This window comes from Bubalus kerabau, chromosome 4, assembly GCF_029407905.1.
Source record: "Bubalus kerabau isolate K-KA32 ecotype Philippines breed swamp buffalo chromosome 4, PCC_UOA_SB_1v2, whole genome shotgun sequence".
NCBI lineage: Eukaryota > Metazoa > Chordata > Mammalia > Artiodactyla > Bovidae > Bubalus > Bubalus kerabau.
This window is the reverse complement of record NC_073627.1, coordinates 85795728-85822997: the sequence shown is the minus strand read 5'-3', so window position 1 is coordinate 85822997 and position 27270 is coordinate 85795728. Positions and strand designations below refer to the sequence as shown.

General features: G+C 40.1%; 1 protein-coding gene across 23 annotated transcripts in view; it reads right to left on the bottom strand.

The window, feature by feature from the left end:
• ELAVL2 (ELAV like RNA binding protein 2) overlaps positions 1 to 27270 on the bottom strand; it is a 142285-nt gene that overhangs the window by 16989 nt on the left and 98026 nt on the right. For 18 of the 23 annotated variants that reach the window (XM_055577887.1, XM_055577883.1, XM_055577892.1 and 15 more), the window contains one exon: positions 26318 to 26421. In XM_055577887.1, coding sequence (XP_055433862.1) covers positions 26318 to 26421 — 104 coding nt within the window. Of the gene's footprint in view, positions 1 to 3085; positions 3273 to 8281; positions 9688 to 9723; positions 10149 to 20647; positions 21436 to 26317; positions 26422 to 27270 lie in introns of those variants that run through there. The other 5 variants (XM_055577897.1, XM_055577898.1, XM_055577896.1 and 2 more) reach the window with 5 other exon arrangements.

The following is a 27270-nucleotide window of genomic DNA, read 5'->3' as shown; positions in this document are numbered from 1 at the left end:
AAAGCTATGGTTTTTCCAGTAGTCATGTATGGATGTGAGAGTTGGACTATAAAGAAAGCTGAGCACCGAAGAATTGATGCTTCTGAACTGTGGTATTGGAGGAGACTCTTGAGAATCCCCTGGACTGCAAGGAGTCAATCCTAAAGGAAATGAGTCCTGAATATTCACTGGAAGGACTGACGCTGAAGCTGAAACTTCAATACCTTGGCCACCTGATGTAAAGAACTGACTCACTGGAAAAGACCCTGATGCTGGGAAAGATTGAGGGCAGGAGGAGAAGGGGATGACAGAGGATGAGACGGCTAGATGGCATCACCAACTCGATGGACTTGAGTTTGAGTGAACTCTGGAAGTTGGTGATGGATAGGGAGGTCTGGTGTGCTGCAGTCCATGGGGTTGCAAACAGTTGGACACGACTGAGCGACTGGACTGAACTGAAACCCTTGTCCTTGTCTCCTTGTCCAGTTTTCTTGCCATGATACCACATAATAGTAACCAGTTCAGTGCACTTGTCCTGAGAATTAGAAAAATTAAATGAATCTTAATTGTTTCTTAAATATACACACAGTGAAAATGAGGACAGAGAGCAGAACAGGATGGCACAGAAATTACAGTTATGTCAAAAGTTATTTTATTTCATTTTTTCATTAACATTTTTCTAAAGCAATTTTTTCCAAGAAAGGATGAGTGGCCAGTAATTACAATTAACTGGAGAACTATGCATACATAATTAGGATTCTGAAATTGGTTTTATTACTTTCTAATTTTTTGAATACCATCAAATGAGCCATGTACCACCACCCCACCCTCACCCACTTCCAAGAGATAAAGGAAACACATGAAAAGATGAAGATCCAAGAGATGAAGGAAAGAAAACAGCTCTCCTCCCAAACCAATGTGCCATCTCTCCCCCTTTATTTGATAAACAAACATGTTTACTATTTTCTTTGATTTAAAATAAACCCCTTCCCCTGCTCTATTGAGGATTCTACTATCAGCAACATCCTCCATTCCAGGAAAGGGAAAATATTTCTTCCTCTTCTTCCACCTCAAAGGACTAGAAACAGAAAATGTATTTAGACCAAGGTATGATGCTATGAAAAGTGCTGCACTCAATATGCCAGCCAATTTGGAAAACTCAGCAGTGGCCACAGGACTAGAAAAGTTCAGTTTTCATTCCAGTCCCAAAGACAGGCAATGCCAAAGAATGCTCAAACTACCAAACAATCGCACTCATCTCACATGCTAGTAAAGTAATGCTCAAAATTCTCCAAGCCAGGTTTCAACAGTATGTGAACCATGAACTTCCAGATGTTCAAGCTGGTTTTAGAAAAGGCAGAGGAACCAGAGATCAAATGGCCAACATCTGATGGATGATCGAAAAAGCAAGAGAGTTCCAGAAAAGCATCTACTTCAGCTTCATTGACTGTGCCAAAGCCTTTGACTGTGTAGATCACAACAATCTATGGAAAATACTTAAAGAGATGGGAATACCAGACCACCTGACCTGCCTCTTGAGAAATCTGTATGCAGGTCAGGAAGCAACGGTTACAACTGGATATGGAAAAACAGACTGGTTCTAAATTGGGAAAGGAATATGTCAAGGCTGTATATTGTCACCTGCTTATTTAACTTATATGCAGAGTACATCATGAGAAACACTGGACTGGAAGAAGCACAAGCTGGAATCAAGATTGCCGGGAGAAATATCAATAACCTCAGATATGCAGATGACATCACCCTTATGGCAGAAAGCGAAGAAGGACTAAAGAGCCTCTTCATGAAAGTGAAAGAGGAAGAGTGAAAAAGTTGGCTTAAAGCTCAACATTCAGAAAACTAAGATCATGGCATCGGGTCCCATCACTTCATGGGAAATAGATGGGGAAACAGTGGAAACAGTGTCAGACTTTATTTTTGGGGGCTCCAAAATGACTGCAGATGAGAACTGCAGCCATGAAATTAAAAGATGCTTACTCCTCGGAAGAAAAGTTATGACCAACCTAGACAGCATATTCAAAAGCAGAGACATTACTTTGCCGACAAAGGTCTATCTAGTCATAGCTATGGTTTTTCCAGTAGTCATGTATGGATGTGAGAGTTGGACTATAAAGAAAGCTGAGCACCAAAGAATTGATGCTTCTGAACTGTGGTGTTGGAGGAGACTCTTGAGAGTTCCTTGGACAGCAAGGAGATCCAACCAGTCCATCCTAAAGGATACTGGTTCTGAACATTCATTGGAAGACTGATGATGAAGCTGAAACTCCAATATTTTGGCCACCTCATGCTAAGAACTGACTCATATGAAAAGATGCCGATTCTGGGAAAGACTGAAGGTGGAAGGAGAAGGGGACAACACAGGATGAGATGGTTAGATGGCATCACTGACTCAATGGACATGAGTCTGAGTAGTCTGGAAGTTGGTGACGGACAGGGAGGCCTGGCATGCTGCAGTCCAGGGGGTAGCAAAGAGTCAGATATGACTGAGCGACTGAACTGAAGAAGACTTGCAATGAATGAGATAAGGACTTGTACTTTGCAGATTCAAATCAGTTTCTAGACCAAATGTCTATCCAAAAATTATCAGCAAGTCTTTTTTAATCAGCAATTCTTGATTCTGATTTTTCTATAGATTTAGAGCTCACTGGTGCCCTGCTTTAATTTTTACCTACAGAACGACTCGAGGGCTATCCGAAACTTCAAATTGTTAAGTCTGTCTTTGTGGTTCTTCAAAGACTAAAATAACACTCCAAGGAGAAGACCCACGAGATGGTTTTGTTTTATGGCTATTTCTGTATTAGAAATAGTTCAATAGGATGAACCTCCAGCATATGTTCCAGGAGGGTCAAAACAGCTTCTTCCTTTACCAAATGCAAGGTGTTCTCCAATCTGCAATCACTGCATTAAGAGATAGATTTGGGGTTTTACATTTCACTGCCATTTAAACAGGTGAATATTTAATGCCTGAGGAGCAAGGTTATGAAATGTCAAAACTACTAAGTGAAGGATCTAATTTAAGAGGCAGCCAGAGAGTCTGCAATTTAAATATTTAAAGATGATACAGAAAGTACAACACTGAACACCAATCTACTCCAAAGATAGCATTTTATATCTCAGGTTTATTCTGGAATTCCTCACAAGTGTACAAGTGATATTATAAACAAAGACAAGCAATGCTGAAATTACTTGAAGGGAAAGGAAGGGAGACAGAAGTACCAGGCAATAAATGCTCTAGTCAATGGCTTCTCAAGCTGTTCTTCACAAGAGAGACCTGACTGGACAAAATAGAGATAAAAATAGATTTATCAAAGTAATCATGTCCTGAAAATGAAATAGTTTGAGACACAGCATATTCCTTGTAATTAAAAACTCACTTCTTCATCAGCATGCACAGTCACTCAATCATGTCAGACTCTTTGTGACCCCATGGACTGCAGCCTGCCAGGCTCCTCTGTCAATGGAATTTTCCAGGCCAGAATAGTGGAGTGGGTAGCCATTCCCTTCTCCAGGGGATCTTGCCAATCCAGGGATTGAACCCAGGTCTCCTACACTGCAAGCAGATTCTTTATCATCTGAGCCATCTTCATCAGCAAATAAAACTAATTATACATTAAACATTCAAGGAAAAGTAACACATACACTATGAATGGGCTGTCAAAATACAAGTTAATAAAAATACACAGAACTAAAAGGAATGAAAGTATGGACAAGAACTGGTACTTTATTACAGGTACATAATAAAGTTTAAAATCCCTGTACATCACTTTAACAGAAGTATGTCTAAATGCTTCTGTCCAAAAGTACAACTGCTCTCAATTCTCTCCACTTCACCAACAGAAAGATCAGTGACAGTGGACATTAATACCAACAGATTAAAGTGATAAGGACTATAAATGAACAAAGCAATCTCTTCTTTATTAAACTCAGGACATCTGAAAAATCTCCCACTGGCAAGATCACCAGTAAACAACTTCTATCACTTGTCAATTACTGACCCAGGACTACAAACACTAAACCTGAAAAAATGAGATACGTGCCACTTCAGACTGTTTTTTTGGAAAGCTCCATTCTGCAGCTGAAAGGAGTGGACAAGGTCACATTTATGCCTATTTAAACTGAGAGTTAATTGCTGTTCATATCAAAAAATGGAGCCTTGATGGACTAAGAAAAATGACACTATTGCTAAATAAAAATTAGCTCCAGCTCTGGCAGACAGTAGCAAAGTTCTTGTGAAAGCACCAAGGCTTTATAGACAGGGGGCTACACTGGACCCACCAAGAGAACTCAGAAGCACACAGAAAGACATTAACTTCTAACCACAATTCAGGCCATAGACCTCAAAATCCACCAAAAAGGAAGCAGTGTCCTTTGATCCACTTCTAAATGCAAAACCCTATCAGGAACAGGTCTCAAACACACACCAGGATATACACATATCAATCCAAGATTAGGTTTGGCATAAGAGCAAGCATGTTTCACAGAGGGTTGCAAATGAGTAAACTTGAGAGAGAACAAAGCATACAGAAATAAGTTCATAAGAAATTAAAGATTAGCTCTAGTGAAGGAGTTGGAGCTAAAAGGAATAATCACACCTAACAGGAAGGCTTAGCAAAGGTATTATGGATTAGAGAAAAGTGAAAGTGAAGTCGCACAGTCGTGTCCAGCTCTTTGCCACCCCGTGGACTGTAGCCTACCAGGATCCTCAGTCCATGGGATTTTCCAGGCAAGAATACTGGAGTGGGTTGCCATTTCCTTCTCCAGGGGATCTTCCAACCGAGATCAAACCTGGGTCTCCCAATTGTAGGCAGACGCTTTACCGTCTGAGCTACCAAGACACAGAATGTAGAATATTACAATAGTGGACAACACACAGAACCTCAGATTTTATTGAACACTGGGCTGGTTGAATGCTTTAGTCTATATAAGATTGTTGTGATTCAAAAGAGACATTCAGAAATACCGCAAAATATATCTGATCAGGTTATTCCTCTCAGGGATTCCCTAATGCTTTAAGACTAATTTCAAGTTTCTTGGTTGTTTATGCTTGAGAGGCTAACAGGCAGGAAGGCCAGGGGTCTCCAAATGGAGGAAACAAGCTGCAAGTGTCAGACATTTTTAATCTCTCTCTTAAGTGGCAGGAGGAAACAAACTACCAGTGTTATTATTTTTTCCCCTTCTCTATACAAATTTAAAAGGGGGTTTCTTTTAAAATTCTATGTTGCCATGACTACACCTGGTTCTACCTGAACTTAACTTTTCTCAAACCTTGAGCTAACCAATGTGTTTTTCTAATGAAAATCTTTGTCTTAAGCTATGTTAATGAACTATATATTTACCCTAGACTCTGTCTTCAAGTTTGTTCCACCTAAGACTCAGAACCCACTTGACAAACCAGTATGTTTTACTGGTAACACTGGTCTCCTATGTTAATGAAACTCTGTATTTACTTAGAAACCTGCCTTTCTTCAAGATTCATGTCAATCATTTTATGGCCCAGGACAACTCACCTTGTGCCAATGTTATCTCAAAACGCATGTTGTGGGTGAGGGGCCTGGTGCCAGTCTCTGAGTTTTGAGACATTTCCTTTCTCTCATTAGCAGACTGCTAGTAGCTATATCGGAGAAGGCAATGGCACCCCACTCCAGTATTCTTGCCTGGAAAATCCCATGGACGGAGGAGCCTGGTAGACTACAGTCCATGGGGTTGCAGAGAGTTGGACACGACTGAGCAACTTCACTTTCACTTTCTTTATTACACAAAAGCTCTGATCACTGGCCCTGGATTGAATTCTTCTCCTGAGGACAAGAATCCTGGCGCCTTTTGTGGCTCAATAACCACCTTTCCTGCTCAGGGTACTGACCACCTATTCTATATGAACACACACAACCTTCAACAATTTCCCAAAGTGTCCTGCTCTCCCATCCCTGTGTTAAGGTAAACCACTCTTTCCACTCATCTAACTTTTCATCACTTCAGACACTGCATGGGCATCACCTAGGCCTGAAAATCACCTCCAGCCATCCCCTCCACTCTAGTATGAGCTGGTTACCCCTCACCTGTGCCCACACTGTATTATATGCCTCATTCTCCTCAATACTGAGGAAACCAAGACATACTCATCTGTTACCATGTCTTGTGACTGGCTTAATTCCTTGAAATATGACACCTTGTCTTTACCTTCACTGTACACTCCAGTACTTACCACACATTCAGTGTAATGATGACGAATGATCTTCACAAACTTACTGCGGATGCTTAATTTTTGAAATCTTGTCTAGAAAGTTACAAAAGGCCATAATCTGCTAATATAACAAAAATTCTATGTTATGGTACTTTGTGCATATACTAGACTATTCTAGTTCAGTTGCTTAGTCGTGTCCGACTCTGTGACCCCATGGACTGCAGCACGCCAGGCCTCCCTGTCCATCGCCAACTCCCAGAGATTACTCAAACTCATGTCCATTGAGTCGGTGATACCGTCCAACCATCTCATCCTCTGTCATCCCCTTCTCCTCCTGCCTTCAATCTTTCCCAGCATCAGGGTCTTTTCCAATGAGTCAGTTCTTTGCATGAGGTGGCCAAAATATTGGGAGTTTCAGCTTCATCATCAGTCCCTCTGTTAGGGGAGTGTAGTCTCCTCGGTTCTGTCTCGTCATAACAAAGATTTGAAGCAACGGACATTAAAGCCCTCAGTGTGTCACAGCTCTCGGACAGGCCACGTTATAGTTCTCGGACAGATCAGTTTTATTTAGAAAATAAAGGAAAATACATCCTCAAGGCGTGAGGGCATGCCGACCCAAAAGGCATGAAGAGGGGGGAGAGAGAGAGAGAGAGAGAGAGAAAGACACAGAGCCTGCGTGTGCGCAGGAGAGAGCGAGACCCCCAGCCCCCTTGGCTCCTCTTTTTATATGTTTTTTCCTCCCCCTGGGCCTGCCCTATGTAAATTACACTAGCCAGGAGTGCTGTCTGTATGTTCTACCTGAGGTCCTCACTCCAGTCCTCCACCTTTCTTTGTTCTATTTTTGTGGGCTTTTCCCTTCCTTGTCTTTTAGCCACAGCCATTCTGGACTCCTGTTTCCTATTCTAACTACCAAACACTTCCAATGAATATTAAGAACCAATTTCCTTTATGATGCTCTGGCTCAATCTCATTGCAGTGCAAGGGACTCTCAAGAGTCTTCTCCAACACCACAGTTCAAAAGCATCAATTCTTCGGTGCTCAGCTTTCTTTATAGTCCACCTCTCACATTCATACATGACCACTGGAAAAACCATAGCTTTGACTAGACGGACCCTTGTCGGCAAAGAAATGTCTCTGCTTTTTAATATGCTGTCTAGGTTGGTCATAACTTTTCATCCAAGGAGCAAGCATCTTTTAATTTCATGGCTGCAGTCACCATCTGTAGTCGTTTTAGAGCCCCCCAAAATAAAGTCTCTCACTGTTTCCCCATCTATTTGCATTGAAGCAATAGGACCAGATGCCATGATCTTCGTTTTCTGAATGTTGAGCTTTAAGCCAACTTTTTCACTCTCCTCTTTCATCAAGAGGCTCTTTAGTTCTTCCCTTTCTGCCATAAGGGTGGTGTCATCTGCATATCTGAGGTTACTGATATTTCTCCTGGCAATCTTGATTCCAGCTTGTGTTTCTTCCAGTCCAGCGTTTTTCATGATGTACTCCGCATATAAATTAAATAAGTAGGGTGACAATATACAGCCGTGAGGTACTCCTTTTCCTGTTTGGAATCAGTCTGTTGTTTCATATCCAGTTCTAACTGTTGCTTCCTGACCTGTTTACAGATTTCTCAGGAGGCAGGTAAGGTGGTCTGGTATTCCCATCTCTTTCAGAATTTTCCAGTTTGTTCTGGCCCACACAGTCAAAGGCTTTGGCATAGTCAATAAAGCAAAAGTAGGTACTTTTTGGAACTCTCTTGCTTTTTCGATTAGCCAACAGATGTTGGCAAATTGATTTCTGGTTCCTCTGCCTTTTCTAAATCCAGCTTGAACATCTGGAAGTTCATGGTTCACATACTGTTGCATCCTGGTTTGGAGAATTTTGAGCATTACTTTACTAGAGTGTGAGATGAGTGCAATTGTTTGGTAGTTTGAGCATCCTTTGGCATTGCCTTTCTTTGGGAGTGGAATGAAAACTGACCTTTTCCAGTCCTGTGGCCACTGCTGAGTTTTCCAAATTTGCTGGCATATTGAGTGCAGCACTTTCACAGCATCATACTAGACTACAGACTCCATTAAACATTAAAAAAAAGATGGTTTTATTTTTTATATTGAGGATTAAAATCTCTAGAAACATTAAATTCTTAAACACAGTACTATGTAGCAGAGATGAGGATATCTTAACTTTAGAGCAAAAATATAGACATTATTTGGTCCAGTATATTTAGCAAAAAAAGATTTCATAAAAGTGAAGTGACATGTCCAAAGACAGAACAAAAGAGTTGAATGTAGAATTCTGGAGTTTTGACTCTTCTTCTAGGGGTTTTCTATTAAGCCACTGGCTGTAACACAGTCTGAAATCATGCAAATTTCTACAGAAATGATCAGACATTTAATATGGAGATACTAGACAAAACATGCAAGAAGAACTTTAACGTTGCTAAATTTTTTCTTATACATGTATAAGGAAAACCTGAAACATATCAAATGAGTCTTTCTCTTAGGACAGTTACTGTATTTCTTCTATTAGCAATGCCTGAGAATTATTTAGGAGATATTTGAGAAAAATCTAACATGGCTGAGGGGAGTTGAGGAGAGAAAAAAATTAAATTACAATACCTGAGACTAATGCTTTGTCTCCTTTTAAAAAAATTTATATATATACACACACACACACACACACACACCCCCACACCATTTAACATAAAGTAAACATAGTAACTGGCTATTTTACACTAGAGAGACTGTCTCGGCTTCACATTATTTCCAAGTTTTAGTGCAGCATCACTAAATAAAATTCAAGCCAGCTAATTCCTGTATCTAACTTAAAGGTGTAGCTAAGAATCACTTAAGACTTAAATCAGCTAAGAATCATTGAGGGCAGGAGGAGAATGGGACAACAGAGGATGAGGTGGTTGGATGGTAAAACTGACTCAATGAACAGGAGTTTGGGCAAACTCCGGGAGATGGTGAAAGACAGGGAAGCCTGGTGTGCTCCAGTCTACGGGGTCACAAAGAGCCAGACACAACTGAACAACAAAGAATCAGTGATGCCGTAAGAATAAGTGATTACGTATGGTATTATTTAAAAAAAAAAACACTAAAACTACTAAAGAGCCTCAGAAAAACAAAAGTATACTAGTTGTAAAATTTGTTATTAAGTAACTAATCACAAAGCGAGGACTTGACAGATTAGAGTTCCCTTTTCACACATCTTAAAACACCTTCTGAAAAATTACTTTGAGCAGAGTTTATTAAATGTTACCCAAAACAGTTTCATCCATGTGTACTGATTAAATGAAGGTCCATAATGAGGTCATCATAGACACCTTTATGTTTTTTATTAAACTATCACCGTTGGCAGGTATCTGTGCTTTCATTTCTTCTGTTTGGGCTGCAGTACACAGTCGGTTCAGCAAGGACTCTCAGCCCAGTCAAGACCAACAGGAAGTCTGTGGTAAAGATGTTCTTGAAATGCAACTTGGAGAGGCCACGAATGCCTTTCAAATTCCTCAAGATCTTTGCATGCAAAGAATTTAACAAAAAATAAAGCACAAGCAGAGCAACAGTAGTAGATATAGCATGTGAATGGGAGTGTGTGGTTAAATCATATCCGCCACTGCAGTGGCCGTGACTTAGTCATCCCAAGGTCTAAGCAGGAATCTGTCAATCAAAATGTTCCATATTCCATTTCTAACCCCATACCTTCACTGAGTCCATTAAAATTTTTGGAAGTGATTATACTAAGTGAAGTGAAGTGAATTCGCTCAGTCATGTCCAACTCTTTGTGACCCCGTGGACTGCAGCCCACCAGGCTCCTCTGTCCATGGGATTCTCCACGCAAGAATACTGTCCATGGGATTCTCCACGCAAGAATACTGGAGTGGGTTGCCATTTCCTTCTCCAGGGGATCTTCCCGACCCAGGAATCGAACCCAGGTTTTCCGCATTGCAGGCAGACACAGGCAGACGCTTTAACCTCTGAGCCACCAGGAAGCCCACCAGGAAAAAAAACAGATGAGAGTTTCAGCTGTAACCACCAAAGAATCCACTCCTACCTTCAATAGTGGTTAAGAAAGCAGATTCCTTTTAATATTAAAAATGAAAAATGAGCCTGTGTTCATTTGGCCACAAAATCTTTAGAAATGTCAAGTAACACGAACAAGGTGTAACTGAAACAAACATGAGTTAATTTAGTACCTGGTCAAAAAACTTAAAGGCAAAAGAGAATATACTATTTACTGGTGAAATTCAGGCCACAAGAGAGCATACTCTGAACTACCAGTGCCCTGAAACTGGTGCTTGTGCTAGACTAACTGTCCAGACCCACGAAGGAGTAACACCATAGGGCACAGGGGTCTCACAAGCTAAGTTCAGGTCCTGGCTCTGTCACTCACCATTTATATAACTTGGGAATATTTCTTTAGGTTCTTTGAAGCCTCTATGTCTTTATTTGTAATTTGAGGTTAATGAGAGTTCTTACCTTACAGTGACCTTACATGGATTACATGAAGTAATAAAACTAAGAGTACAGAGCTAGAGAACAGTAATAATGCTTTAATCATAATATAATGATTTCATATGTGTAAAATCATGTAACAACATAGATGATGATAGTTCTTAGTGTTTATTAAGTGCTTACCGTGTGCCAAGCATTGTTCTGGGTATGTTACACTTATTAATTTGGTTGATTCTCCTAAGCAGAGTATTAATTGGCTATTATTATCAGAGGCCCCAATTTATGAAAGAAAAAGACTCAAATAATACCATTATCTCTGAGATCAGAGAAGATGACACAGAGAGTTTTGGCACAGAGCAGATGTACTTTAACAGAAAAACAGTTCAAAGATTAAGTTAACAGAAAAACTGTTCAATGATCAAGTAAGCCTTATTCCAAATCTATTGCAGTTATTATCAAAATTCATATCATTACAATAAAATTTGTAGTTACAGCATCACAAAATGGTACAAGTATTTTATAAGAAGAGCAACAGATGAGTACGTTTGGAAACCCTGAAGCCTGGCTGAAACCAACCCTGATGGAAAGGCCATCCGACTATTGTACCTCGAGGCTCAACATAGAGCATCCTTTTTTTTAGCCTGAACACACCTCTAGGCTTGTGGGATCTTAGTTCCCAGACCAGTGGGGAGGAGATAAAACCTGGGGTCTCGGCAGTGAAAGAGTGAGTCTTAACCTCTGCACCACCAGGGAATTCCCATCCAGCACCTTTAAATGGGCTGATAAGAAAGGCCAATTTAATTCTCCAAAGAAAGTGCCACATATCAAATCCTCCCACTTTATCACTCCCTTCTCAGAGGTCTCTGAGAGCTTAATGTGAAATGCCAAATGAGAAAAGGGGTTCTTCTGGGGGAGTCAACAGCAGACACAATAAATGAACTTCATGAAATCAGCCGAACATCAGGTTAGAATAGGTTCCACATTTGTTCCTGAATATGAGATGGTTACAAATCACCATGCAGCCAGTGCCCAATGACACCATGTGAATCCACAGCATGAAAAAACACTAAGAACGCTACACTAGCAGGTAATAATGTCAAGTTTTCACTTTAGACACTTTCACTAAATATACTACAAGGACACTGGGGAGATTTAGAGAAGGGAAATCTCACTACTTAAGACTCAATACTCAGAAGTGCATGGGCTTCTTCTTCATCAGGGCCAGAGCAGAAGACTGTCTCATAGCCTTCCCACTTGCTGCCCCCAAGTGACTGGGAGTACTGTAATGCACTTACAAAACTTCTCTAGTATTAGGCATTAAGCTCCTAGAGGGTTGAAACTTACATTTACTGTCATCTCAGTATCCGTGGAGCCCCTATGGATACCAAGATCCACAGATGCACACAGTCCTCATATAAAACAGTGTAGTACAACAAACACAGTCAGCCCTCCATATCTGCAGATGTGAACCCCAGGGCTGACTGTATGTGTGTATATAAGGATACCCCACCCACCAAGTAAGCATGCCAGTATCTGCTGATTGAATCCATTCCACGGCCTCCTGCAGGGGTTATTTCTGAAGTACCTCTCAGGCAAGATGACTAGAAGGTACGATGCTTGTCCAAACACCTGGCATTTTGTACTTCGTTGGAAACGTTAAACTGGCTTATAGAAAAATAGCTGTACTCTTCCAATTCGTAGAAAGTTATTCTGCAGTAAAAGCTTCTTAAAGGGTTCTTCAAGATTCTGATACATGATCAGATGCAATCTCCAACAAAAACCATACTATCAGGATACCTGTCACAACTTTACCTTCAAAAATAAACTTTAAATATGATTTATGTAGTATCTGAGCATCTAGTATGTCTAAGGCATTGTTGATGGATTAAAAAGCTCAGTTAGAAGTTAAACCTAAAGAAGGGACTACACACTACAGCTGATGTAAGTAAAGTGGAGCTGTTTAAGAATAAAAACTAAGCTGTTTTTTACTGGTTGGTAAAGTGTGGGAAAAGAAAAAGATTCTCAACACATCAATTTCAGTAGGTTAAATATTCTAGGGCTTCCACATACTCCATCTAAGATTTGAGAGAGGAAAACAGAATCTACGAAAGAGACACAGATAATAGACAAAGACACCGAGTCACGGACATTATGTAGAAAATCTCACATGAAAAAAAGCAGTTAAATCTTCATTTATTGTAGAAAAGGAAAAAGAGTTGGTAAGTCCCTTAATCATTTTACCACATCCTCACTGAATCAGAACACCTAACAGGAAGAGATAGGTTCACTTTTAATTTCACTTATGTTACGAATTTTACCATCTTTGAGTATACTGGGCAGGTCTCCACTCTTTCTTGTGAGTCAATGGATAGAAACTTCCTCATTCAGAAATTATAAACAAAAGCATAAGTATTCCATGAGGTGCCCTGAAGACAAAGATTGCCTGCTCTCAGAGAGCAGACCACCAAATAGGAGAGAAAGATAAAATGCAGTGAAAAATAAATGCTTTATTAGCCAAATAAAACTTAGGAAGTAATGACAATGGTATATAGTAGTATAGCAGGGATGACCCAGGGTAGGAAACAAGAATCAGACTAGAATCCTGGAGGATGAAGAAGCCAGACGTGAAAGGATAAAAATTTCTCTAGGACAATGACAACACTGGAACAGTAATTCTACAGCCTTAAATGTCACAGTCAAGCTTTTATAAAAAGGGAGTAATGGGCTACAGAAATACACATGATGTCACACACATATGTAATATTGAGATAATAAGCTGGGTGAGGAGAACAGTCAAAAATTAGTGTGGCAATAAAAAAAGGAAAACTATCTACAATAAGTTTTCTTTTGTTCTATAGAAGAAAAAACTACTTCACTACAATTATAGCTCAGATATCTAAGTCTTCTTTGGCCTATGTACACATACTGTAATGGAAATATAATGATCCTATCTTTGTGTGGATACTAAATACACCAAAAAGAAATTTCTTCTCAGTACCATTTGTCTCATAGGTCACAGGGGATCTTTTCAAAACAAGGAAGATAACGTGTCTATAAATGAATGAATTAATCTGCCCAAGTTCATTCCTATAGTTCCTCTTATAAATTAAGTCTTCCCTTAAAAAAAAAAAAAAAAAAGGATAAATGTAAAATACAGGGCTAGGTTGGATTAAATTTTTTTTACCTATCATTTTTGTAGAATCATTCTGATCGAATAAGCACACTTTATCATCCTCAGATGTAGTTTCCTCCAGAAAGGTCCACGTCACACAATGGCCTCTGTGCCTCTGGATCAGACATCCCTTCATGTGTAATACCATTCTTCTTTCTCTGCCTGATAATCCTATTTTGTAAAACCCTATCACCTCTGAAACCATTTCAGAGGCCTCTTAGCAGCCAGCGACACATCCTTTGCCACTGCATTCTGCATTCACTTACCGCACACCCACATGACGGTCCCATAAAGTAAGTGCTGTCTGCCCTTCTACACACAGATGTCAAGGACAAGACTGTATTATGTTATATTTTAGCACTGCTTCAACATTTAGCAAAGCTGACTTGGACATACTAGCCACTCAAAATGCCCCCAGAATTATTTAATTACTCACAGATATCCCCTATCCAAGACTGTAAAACCATGATTATACAGTCTTAAAATAATTTGCAATTATTTTAACATTATGATAATACCTTTGCCCTCGGTGGTGAGGGAGAAGAGGGGAAAAAGCACATGCATGATGAACACAGACTTTTAAAGCATATGACCTTCCCTACAAACTTGGGAGGCTGACCACTGGTCTTGTTACGGCTCTATATAATGCAATGAGGCAGTTTTAGTAAACCTTTAATGTATATTAAAAAAATTATTCCTCAACCTTCTGAAAAAAAAATTCTAACAATCTTCCTGTTCTAAACAAAGGAGAAGATAGTTCAACAATCCCCCTTCAAACACCTGTGAGAAATATAAACAACCTACAACCCAAACCTGTATTACAAGTACATTACAATAGCTGAGACTTGTTGTTCTGGGGCCTGATTTGACTCATTTGTCATGGATCTAGCGTGTACGTGTATGCATATATCCTTTGGAAAAAAAATCAGAAATCCAATCTCTTTCAAGGGCAGATTGTCTTTGGTAACCCTCTGTCATTACAAGCTATACATCAGTTGAAAAAAAAAAAAAAAAAAGAGGCAGTAACAGAAAACATTTTGGATTAGCTATGGCATTTCTTCTCTCTCAAATAGGCCTAGACAGAGATTTGTGTGTCAGACACACATATGTGTGTGTGTGTGTGTATGAAATATATGATAAAAGGATAAGAGAAACGTTATCATAAGCCTTCCCTACAGCCAAATAAAGTTTCACCTACATAGATGTTGTAGACCTGACCTAAGTTATACATCTATGAAAACTGTGCTCAATAGATGATTTAAAAGGAATAACCCCTGAAATATTACTGAATGCTTTATAAGTTCAAACCAACCAAGATATTTTTCACTCAACATGATTAGACATTAGAGAATAATCATGGGGAAAGCTTTTTTAAATGAACTGATTTGCAGGACCAATAGTCTCATTCAAAGGCCATCTCTCATTCGCCAAATATCTATTAGACACCTGGGCTATATATTCCCCCCAAAACAGCTTTTAACAGAAAGTAATTATTGTATTCCTAGAGCCTTTAAAATGACAGTTGTGAAGATCTGAAAAGAGAGAGGATTTTTAAGGAAAACACCAACAACCTTAACCGTACACAAAGAAGAGACCATACCACTGCCATTCACAGAACTCCTCCAGAAATGTAAAGGTGGCCGTAAGGAAGGGCTAGCCACCTTTACCTCAGTTGCAAGACAAAGTGTACTCCTCCTTCAGATGTGCAGAAGCACCTCCCTTTACCTTGAGAATCTAGTCCTTCGGTATTTAATTACACTGTTGGGAGCACAGAATGGTCTGGCACCATGCCCTTTCCCTGGGTCTCACTGATTGATAGCATCAATAACATTCACTGGCTGTAATTAAACCACCAAATAGTATCCCCTTTGCCACTTGGCAGATCAATGTTCTTTAATACTCAAAGAACAAAGTACAAAGGTGAGAGGGGTGTTTTTAGCCCTCACCTTCACAGTTCATTTGACTTTGTACTTCAGAGTAGTTTGCAGACAATGCATATTTCACAATTCCCCCAAGAACACTGGTTAATGAAGAAGAACACGAAGGAAAATCCTGCAAGTTTGTGACAAGTACTTATTAACCCTTTTTGCAAATTTGAGCAGAACAGACACATACTAATCCCAGTATGTACACACTGCTTTCCCACAGCTTTGAGACAAAATAAAGTTTATAGATCAAAACGTTTATAAATTAAAACAGCATACTATAAATTTTTTCCTTTAAATATTTTTAACACACTATGTGGAAGAGTCCTTTATAAGAGCACAAATTTCCATTTATTTGGACCCTGCCTGGAAAGTTCAAATATCCAGATATCAGGGAGGGTGGGTCAGGAGTGTGGCTAGGCACTTATAAAAACAAGACCAACTTTTATTGTACTACAAAAGCAACTTCCTTAATCTAAGGATTCACAACCATCTGGGATCACAAAATTCAACTCCCAATCTCTACACTATGAAATAGCCATTTTAAACGAATGGGCCCCAGAAGAGCCACGCTGAAAATTCCCTACTCTCAGAATCAAGTACTACATGATGTTTAAGTACTTGTCATGCTAGAAGTATTTAATGACATTCAAATGCTCTGAAAATGAGTGCATGAGCACAAGGTGTGTGAGAGAGAGAAAGGGGAAGGGTAGATAGGGCATTATATTCATTAAAATTACACCCATTAATCACAAGAAGCCAAAATGAAAATCTCACTTACATGTTTTAAAACAAGCAGCAGAAAGTTGTCCAAGTGTAAACCACTAAACAATGGCCCTCGGGTTAGACCACCACCTGTTAAGAATCACCTGTGGTGGCTGTTTACAACTTTCCTGGCCTCACTCTGTAGATAATCATATTCAGTAAGTCTTGACTAGGGTCCAGAAATCTGCATTTTATTAACCACTGCACCACAGTGATTCTGATGAACCTTAAAGTTTTAGCATTCTCTTATGTCAAGGGATTTTAAACAGGTAATCCTCAAAGTCTGGGGTGTATTTTTGGATTCCCTGAGGAGCTCATAAAAATTATAGATGTCAAGCCCTCCTCTTTGCCATCTACCAGCATTAATTTCTGAATAAGACAAAGTCCCAGGTATCTTGAAAGCATATGTGACTATAAATCACCAGCCAATACAAAAATGCAAAAGTAAAACAAAGTCCATAAAACCCACCCAAAGGTTACTTCCAAGAAGTAGACCCACTATGTATGGGTCAATTGAGTTGGGGAGCCCACCAGTATGGCCAGTCTCTGGAAAAGGCTGCCATGCTTGATTCCATATGACTCCAGAATCTTTCTAGGAATGTGAACAGGGTTGTTTGGGGGAAGCAAGCAGAAATGGCCAGACTTCTGAAGAATCACTCTGGGGAAACGAAAGCATTTTCTGAATGATCAGTTTCTGGGGCCAGGCAGATGCTCTGCTTTTCCTTCCTGCAGCTCACCTGAGGGTCATTTCAAGACTCATTAGCAAGCCCAGAACCTGTGCAGGAAGGATTAAAGTTCCCTCTCCCCTGGGAGGAGGTAACCTGGTACTAATGACCCAAAAGAAAGCCTATTAGCATGATTTATTTTTGTTCACAATCCACTTCTCTATAACTCAAGTAACTAGAGCCATTTTTAAAATATCCAACAAAATTAAACTAAAGAATTAAAACACTGTGACTACTTTCTTCAGAATAAAACTAGCTTAATTCCTCCCAACTAGACTTCCAAAAATATCACTTTAATATAGAAAATGCAAACTAAAAAATAATGAAATATTCTTGATCTTCTGTTTCTGAAAATAACAGCCAACACAAGTATTTTCTACCTCTAGATCTCAGGCCAAATGTTTCACAGGAGCTGAGTAACCTGGTACCATTTCTACCATTTTATAGCTGAGGAAACTAGACCCACAGACAAGAGCAGAACACGAATCTGGGACTCGGGGCCCTATGTCCTAATGCAGCATTCAAACGAGCTCTTCTCAAAGAAGGGGGGCGGGGCACAGTAAGGAACAGATTTCCTGTATTGTTTTCAAAACACAGCCGCCTCTCTTGCTTGTTCATAAATAGCATGCCAAGAAACTTTCTGAAGCAAAAATTCCACCAGGAATTCTGACGCAGTACTTGTGGCTGAGAACTGATGCTAAAGGAAAACCTGGCAGAGGTGGGAGTAGAAGAAAATGGACCACACAAGCTTTTCTAGAGTCCACACAAATTTAGAGACAGAGAAATGCGCTTTGCTATGATTTTTAAACTAGCATCTAGGACTCAAAGGATCCTGCCAGAAAAACATTCTGGAAGTATGAATGGTCTCCTACAAAACAGAGGTTGAGAAAGTTACTAAAATAATTCTTTTACTGTCCAATTACCATTGAAATGTTAATTCACCTATCTGCTAAACAGGATCTCCAGAGAGCAGTTTTCTTCTCAAACTGGAGGTCTGGCTATCTCCAGTGCTCAGCCTGAAAGACAATTGAGTTTTTCCATCACCAGGCACTGTTCCACTCCCCTGCACCTAACAAAACTAGTTCAGAAAATCTCAGGATACTAAGAGCCCCAAATCAAGGTCTTCAAGAGACTATTCGATTTGTGTATAGTGGTATAGATATCTGAACATCAGTAACATGAAATGGAAAGAAAACCATAAAAGGTGCCAGCATCAGCCACCATGGCCCATTCCTGGTCCTAGCAGTATTATTATTAGCTATATTACTTCTGAACAAGCCCCTTAACCTGCACTTCACTTCATTGGCCAAAGGGCTACAAGAAACTATTGCTGTTTTGGCATGAATCCAGACAAATAGAAGAATAAAAGTCCTATGAAAACCCTACACAAAAGCAGATACAGCAAGGAACTGTGGCTCTGTTAGAAGGCGGCACACCTACGTAACTTCTCTAGTCGGTCTGGAAACTACAGGCTGAAGCCACCAAACTGAGCAAGTACCACTTCTCCTGGGTTATACATGAACAACAACAAGCCCTACCCTACCCTTAAAGAGCACTAGAAAAGTTAAGCAGAGAAGTGCTAACAGTGCCTTGCATTAGAAATACCTTTGCTGGTGTACATGTATGAAATAGGCAGGAAATGAAGGGCCAGGCTTGTGTAATAAAATGATCTACAAAATCCCTCCCAAGGGAGATGGGTTAGGCCAGCTGCTAAGACCCCCAGTGCCACCCTCCGTGATTCACAAGCAGGGATGGACAGGAAGTGAGCTAGGACACTGACCCCAGGAACACTCCTCTTCAACCTTCCCTCTGTGCAGTCTTAGCCTTTGCTCCAGCAACCGTGGGGAAGTACCTTCTACAGAAAAGTTGTTTAGAGAATGCCAAGGTATTGCCCCCTGGGAATTTTCCAATGTCTAATTCCCACTATGGGCAAAGCTTATAAGGAGCAGAAATAACACAACAGGCCTGAAGTCAGGACCAGGTTCTGGACCCTGCCAGACCGTCCCCTAGATAATAACAACCTCTGGAGATTTGTATGTTAAAAAAAAAAAGAAAAAATTAAAGTTGAAAGTAAAGCATTCCACAAAAAACACATTACTCAAAAAAAAAAACTATTATTCCTCATTTCATATAAGGACTATGTAAACTGGATTCAATATAGATATGAGGTTTATTCAAATGCATTGAAGAGTTTCTGATAATCACATGTAGTAATAATACACTTAGAATTTGGCTCTAGAAAGTTCCAGATCATGGGTTAAAAATGAAATTAGAAAAACATACACCCAATCTCATTTTCTTAAAAAAGGTATAGAAATCATTTACTTAAAGTTTCCATTTGTCTCTCCACAGAGACCTGATCAGATAAATAATAAATTTAGGATAACATCTCAAAAGTTGTCAGTTACTGTGAGGTCTGTCCTTCAGACTATTACTTTCAAAATTCCCCAGTCTGGTCAAGATAAAAAGTCAATTATGATCTATACTCTTGTTGAACTGATGGGTACTTTACAGAAGAGGCCTTATAAATTTGTGAAACCCACACTTCTTCTATAAGCATTTACACTTTGTACCTTCATGAGAAATATCAACTATGTAAATAAGCCACAAGAGCTGGAGGTGGCTTGAGATGCTCAGAGGGATGCGGAGTTTAAATCCAAGGCAGATTTTCCCCTCCTAAGAAACACCAAAATCCAATCCTGTCACTGTTTTGCTGAAAACTCTGGTCCTCCTATACCTACAGTATAAAACCAAGGCTCCTCACTCAGCCTGGCACACATACATTTTCAGATCCTGTCTGCTCTCAGGCTCATTTCCACACCACTCCTCACCCTGCTTTCTCCTCTAGCTAATTATATGTGATTTCCCTAATACCCGCTTTCAAACTTCCCAGCAGAAGTATCAACTCTCAGCTTTCCTGCTGTTATAAAAGCCATACCCTAGAATAGTGAGTGCTGCAGAAACTTTAAACAGAGCACCCAACAAGAGGCAAGCCTAGAGTCCAACTTCACTTCCATTCCTGTTTCCATGTCCTCTCCTCCACTAATGAGTGGAGACATGATTTATGCAGCAGCCACAAGGTATTTCCTCAGGTTCAGAATTAAATTTTATAAAATGACAACTTAAAATGACAGACAAAAACCAACCCCCATCCCAGATAATCATGAACCGAGGGTTGAGACAGACAAGTTTTCCAGTACAAATTTTACTGTGGCTGCTAAACATTCAACAGTGTAAAGAGTTAACTGTTAGCGCCTCAGGACAGGGTGCTGCACTTCCCTCTAAATGCATTCTCAGCCAAACCATCCTATGTGACAGCCATGAGTTCATTAAAAACAGTTACACCTTTTCTTAGAAAAGAATTTGGAACACTATGGAAAGTTAAGAGACTCAGGTGATAAATAGACTCGGTGATACAGTGATAAGCTGATTCATTATTTTTAAAGATTTTACAGATATAAATAGAATTAAAATGGTTAAAAAATCGAGTGCATCCAAGCTTATACAGCCAGTTAAATCACTTAAACAGTATCAGGGAGAGTAAAACTTTAGAAATGTATAGATTCCTCCTATATTAAGGATACAGTTCACACAAAACAGAAAAACAGTCGACAAACATGACATTTACTAATTGAGAAAAGGATAAGAAAAGGTAGAAAAGGTATAAATTTAACAAAAATTAAAAGCAATAGAGTAGCTCAGAAAAAAGGGGTATTAAGCTTTACTTAATTGCTCTATATTAAACTGAACACTTCACAGAATAGACATTACTATTTCCAATTAATATTCCTATTGTTAAGCTTTTTCATATAGACAGAAATGGCAGTTTAATTATTTTAATGAGAAATTACACATTAATGTATGTCAATTAATAATTTTTAAGCAAAGGTAAGGTTTAATCTGACTTATGTCTGATGATTAAGAAAAATCAATTCAATCAAAATCAAATTTAGGCAGTTTTTCTATGCTAGTAGCATTTCCAGACAGGTTTTTTTCTGCTCTGAGAGAGGAGACAAGGATTTCTAGGGGTGAGAGTGAAAGGCATTCAGTCATGTCCAACTCTTTGCAACCCCACGGATTATGCAGTCCATGGAATTCTCCAGGCCAGAATACAGGAGTGGGTAGCCATTCCCTTTCTCCAGGGGATCTTCCCACCCCAGGGATCAAACCCAGGTCTCCCACATTGCAGGCAGATTCTTTACCAGCTGAGTCACAAGGGAACCTATCAATAAAGATGAAAAGTTCTCTATTCCTTGAGATAACAGCTCCTTGCCATTGTTGTTTAGTCACTAAGTTGTGTCCGACTCTTTTGTGACCCTACGGACTGTAGCCGACCAGGCTCCTCTGTCTATGGGACTTCCCAGGCAAGAACACTAGAGTGGGCTGCCATGTCCTCCTGCAAGGGATGTCCCCAACCCAAGGCCAGAACCTGCGACTCCTGCATTGGCAGGCAGATTCTTTACCACTGAGTCACCAGGGAAGCCCAACAGCAACTACCACTTTCAAATAAAGCAAAGCCACTTTGTGGAATAAAACTTCCTAGGCCCACTGTAGAAATGGGAGAAGCTGCGAGTCAAAATATAAATTTTACTGTATATGTGATATTCTCTTATTCACAGCACTTGATGTTGGGGGGGAAGTCTAAGTATTTTCAGAAATGAGTGTTTTACTCAGCATGAATCTAGGTCTGATACCATTAACTTAGGCAAAAAAATTCATTTTCCCTTAGGAGTGGAAAAAATTGTGCATTTACTCCCTTTTTACTACCCTCCCTAGCAGCAAAAGCTAAAAACATTGTAATATCCACCCTTTACTTACCAGCTCATTATTAGGGATAACACAGGCAGGCTTTACTCATCATGATTGCCTCTTATCACCAGCCATGTAAGCTGCTGGGACATATAACTCAACCAGGAAAAAACCTTGAACCTTAAGAGAACTGCCACCTTGAACGTTTAACCTATAAATGCCACTGTACATAACAAATCTCCAACATAAGGTGAACTTATTAAGTTTTTCTAATTTCTAAGCCACACCTTTTAAAAAGTGAAGACAGTATGAACTTCTTTTTAGTCCAAATGCTGAATTGGCATTAAAGTAAAACCACGATTTATATTCCAGTTAAGAGCATTATCCACAAGATTATCAAGGTAAAAGATGAAAAATGGATCTCTGCATGCAAAAGTACCAAGTATTTAGAGAACCCACATACATGTTGGCAGTTCCTAAGTGTTAGGTCTTAGACTCATTGTCAAAAACTACCTGCAAAACAAAAAAATAGATTCCTGCATCTTACCTCTGGACACTGACTGAGTAGATCTGAAGTGGGTCCCAGAATCTGTATTTCTAACTCATCCTCCTTGTGATTTTGCAACCAAGTTTGGGAATAACTGCTTTAGATTTCCTAGTGACTGAGGGACTCTTGCTTCACTCATTGCAGAAATAGTGAATATTTGTCATCTATTCAACACCATCCATCTATTACACAAAACCCCACTGGGCTAATGCTATTAGGAAGCCCCAGGAAAAACTGCTAAATAAACCTTTCCCAGCACTTGATTCACTGTTTCAATATTCCAATAAATAGGAATTCTACCAAATGCATAGGTGGCTCGGAAGACATGAGAGAAACCTGAGCTCAAGGAGTGCACCAATACTTGTATACCTATAAATGACACATATATTAATTACTCTGCTGCAGCTTTCTAAAGGAAAATATGGTGTCATGGTAACAGTCTTAGTGTAGATATCAAAAGACAAAGATCTGAGTCACAGCTCTGACTTCAACTGCCTAGGCTAAGCTAAATTCTGTGACTACCACATAGGTCTCAACTTTTTTACTGCGGGTAAAGGTTAATGCTTAAGTCTGAACTATATTACAGGTTCCCTTCAATCCCCAAACTTCTGTGATCCCTCATGCACTACTTCAAAAGAAGGGAGAGACCCAACCTGAGGTAGAAAAACCGAGAGGCAGCAGCAAGAAGAACTTCAGATGGACTCCAAAAGACAGGATGGCTGCTATTACACTGAGAAAGAATATGCCAGGGGAGCCATAAAAGCATATATGCAGAGGCTGTGAATAAGACGAGCTTGCCATGGAAGAGCCAGTCTGACTACCGTGGAGAACAGTCATCAGTGATAATGCTGGGTCACTCCAAAGTTAAGCCAAATGATATGGTAAAACAGTAGGGGGATAGAAGAGAATTTTGAGTGAGAAGCAATATGAGGAAAGTGGTGTTTTTGTAAGATTAGCTTCAGAGCCTCCACCAGGATGGACTGCAGAAAGCGAAAAGAAACTGATTCACAGAATAGAAAACAGAAAGGCTTAAATACAGCTTCAAAAAACTATGAAAGCAGTGAACACTAGGAAAAACCTGGTTCAGATGTTGCATGAGAACACACGACACATCTAATTGAAAAAAATCAGAAAGAACAGAGAGACAAAAATGGTGCTATACAGTTTTGGGAAATGGTCTGCTTTGCCTCAGACAAATCGGGGCCAAACTGAGGCTACCAGCTGTTATTTGATATTTCTGTCGGAACCGAACGAGAGGGGTGGGAAAGAAGTAGCCTGCTGCTTACCTACCAAGCCCACCCCCACCCCAGAAAATCTGAACAGAAGGGGCAGATGTCACGGTATAAAAGCCACAAGGCATGACTGTCCTTTCTTGCACGTATTCTGCCTGAGCAGCTGGGCCCGGAAGAGAAGGCCTGGCGACAGACAATGAGGAAGCAGCTGTCACCAGTGCTCTCTCCGCAGGCCATGGACATTTCTCCTATGGAGACCCATTTCTCCTGCATTTCTACCTTCGTGTGGACCTTACTGCAAAAAGAACTGATGCAGAGCAAAAGAACCGACCCACTAGAAACAAGGGTGCTTATATCTGGAATGGAGAAAAGGGTGTGTCAATCCAACCATCAATATTCCATAGTCTTAACCACGATTCATGAGCAACAATCCTGAAGTCAACTGACAATGGGAAGCCTCATAAAAATCTGCAGTAGGACAGACTGTTCGCAAAAGAATAGGAAAAGGTAACTGGACACTGGATGTCTTCTTTTTAAAGGTACTTGATCATTACACTTAGAAATACTATTCAAAGGTTCAACTCTGTAACACAGAGAGTAGGCAAAGAAGAGTAGACAATTAGAAAAGAAACTCCAGATTGAAAAACTAAGGTCAAAACAAACAAGTCCTTTGTGATCTTAGAATATACTAGAAATCTAGTAATTAGACATTTCGTACTTAGGACGTTTTCTTGACCAAGAAGCATGTAGAATCTCAGACATCTTACACTCACGTATATTTGGGGGTCACTGCATACAGCTTCCTTTAGATGAGACAGAGGTGGGAGACATCTTCCCTCCGAGCCAACAAATATAAAGAATGAGATGTCAAAACTACCCCAGGCTAATGAATTACCTTAACTGACAACTCTGAGAGAAGCAACTTATAAACACAAAGATGACACTGCATTTCCAGATATCTGAAAAAATGAGCAGAAATCTCCTAGACAAGCCTCTAAGCAAGATGGATACCGCAGTCAGCCTTGACTAACTTCCCCTCACCACTCCAGGCTATGGTCTGAGCTGACTTCTTAAATCAAGGGTGGAAAATAGGTTCCAACTTCAGTCAATTGATAGAGGTTGTCTGGAACACTATTTTGACAAATATTTGGAAGCTACATCCAGACTCAGTGAGAAAGGCTGCCATGATTGATCGGGAATGTCTGCACTGGGCAGAAGAGGGAAAATTGATGGCACGTGTACTAAGCGTTTGCTAGAGGCAACGTCCCTTTTATCTTCTAAAGGGAAAGAAATCTACACAGCAAACTGAATTAACTTCTTATCCAGAGAGAACTTACATCAGAATTTCAAAAACTCAAAAAGGCAGGGAAAACATCCATAAAGTTATTTACCATTTGTCATGAAAAGAAAACTATAACAGAAAAAAAATAACCCGTGTGGCATATACACTCTCCTAGTCAGTCTCCTCCAAGTAAGCTGAATCTGCTAGACTAGAGTCCAACAATAGCTCAAGGACCTGCTTTTCTATGACCTGAGAACTAAAAATGATTTTTACATTTGATAATGGCCTGCAAAGCTAACATATTTATTGTCTGGCCCTTTACAGAACAAAACTGTCAATCCCTGTGCTGCTGCTGCTGCTGCTGCTAAGTCGCTTCAGTCGTGTCCGACTCTGTACGACCCCATAGACGGCAGCCCACCAGGCTCCCCAGTCCCTGGGATTCTCCAGGCAAGAACACTGGAGTGGGCTGCCATTTCCTTCTCCAATGCAGGAAAGTGAAAAGTGAAAGTGAAGTCACTCAGTCGTGTCCAACTCTTAGCGACCCTGTGGACTGCAGCCTACCAGGCTCCTCCGCCCATGGGATTTTCCAGGCAAGAGTACTGGAATGGGGTGCCCTTGCCTTCTCCGACCCCTGTGCTAGGAGAAACAGATACAGTTTTTCATGCATTGGAGAAGGAAATGGCAACCCACTCCAGTGTTCCTGCCTGGAGAATCCCAGGGACGGGGAGCCTGGTAGGCTGCCGTCTATGGGGTCACACAGAGTTGGACATGACTGAAGCGACTTAGCAGCAGCAGCAGGCAAGTAATTCCCTATAAAGGATGGAAGTTTAATTCAGTAAGATACTTATCTAAGAAAGTTCCTGTTCTGTCCCTTTGTTAATTAATACACAAGTAATTATTGGGTTGGCCAAAAAGTTCATTGGGGGTTTTCTGTGAATCGTAATGGAAAAATGTGAATGAACTTTTTGCCCAATGCAATATATGTAGTTGGAGAAGGAAATGACAACCCACTCCAGTATTCCTGCCTGGAGAATCCCATGGACAGGAGTCTGGTGGGTTACGGTTCACGGGGTCACAAAGAGTCAGACACGACTGTGGGACTAAGCACAGGCACATACATGTAGTCCTCATGAATAAAGTTTCCCCCATCAGGCAACAAACCAAAAAATTCTGCTATACCTCCCAGAGAAGTGTCTATATGGGCACAAAATGAATAAAGGAAAGAACTACAAAGAGACCTTAATTGTTTTCAACCTCTGTTCTGTGAGTAGATATAAAAAAAATGTAAACATACTTTTATTGTTTTGGTTTGAAGTCTCAATCCATTCAGGGTGTTGATAGCTTTCTCTGCATCCTTAGGGTCAATGTAGTTCACAAAGCCATATCCCAAGCTCTGCCCTAATGAAAGGGAAGGGGAGAAAGGCATACATTAGTTCTCCACCGCTGATGACAGACATCCACATTCGTTCTGGCATAAAGTCTTGTCATTAACGCCAGCATATGTTCTCAGGAGTAAAAAGTCTACATTAATTCTAGAAATACACATGTGGCCTTTTTTGTCTCCTGTCTATTACAGCTTCAAGTTTAAACATCAGTTAGCACACGGCAAGCTGTGCTGTTTAAAAAACACACATCCCCAGTGTTCCATCGCACATGCCCTGCCTAAGCCCCAGCGCCCAGCAGCAAGGCGACTGTGGGTGCAAGTCTCCACGGAGCTGCTGTGTGGGCTTCACGGGCACGACTTGCTCAGCTTCAGTTTCCTTACACATAAAACTGGAAAGTGAAACGCATCAACCAAGAATCTGTCAGTGTTCTGTACACATTACCCTGATAAATTTACAGCCTTTACCAAGTACAATTATTTCAGAGTCTAAAATAGTGGAGAATCATGAGTATGTGTGTGTATACGTGTAATCTATGTGTGTGCGTGTATAAGTAGATTAATTTTAGAGGAGAGCTTATTCAAATAAACTAAATCCAATTTACTAAAGGGGTCTGAAAACCTAGCTAAGGAATAAAGGGAAATATGAATACAAAGATTTATGGTTGAAGACATACAAGCCCGTAAGAATATGTGGAAAACAAAGAAAAAACATAAAAATAACAGAAAAATTTCGGAATAAGAGTTGCTTCTACATGAGTCTGTTGTTGCTTTTATCCATCATCTGAGACCTCTCATCCTTGGCTCACTGATGTGTCCCGACTCTCAGGGAACGGGAAATAACAAGAGACTGGAATCAATGGAAT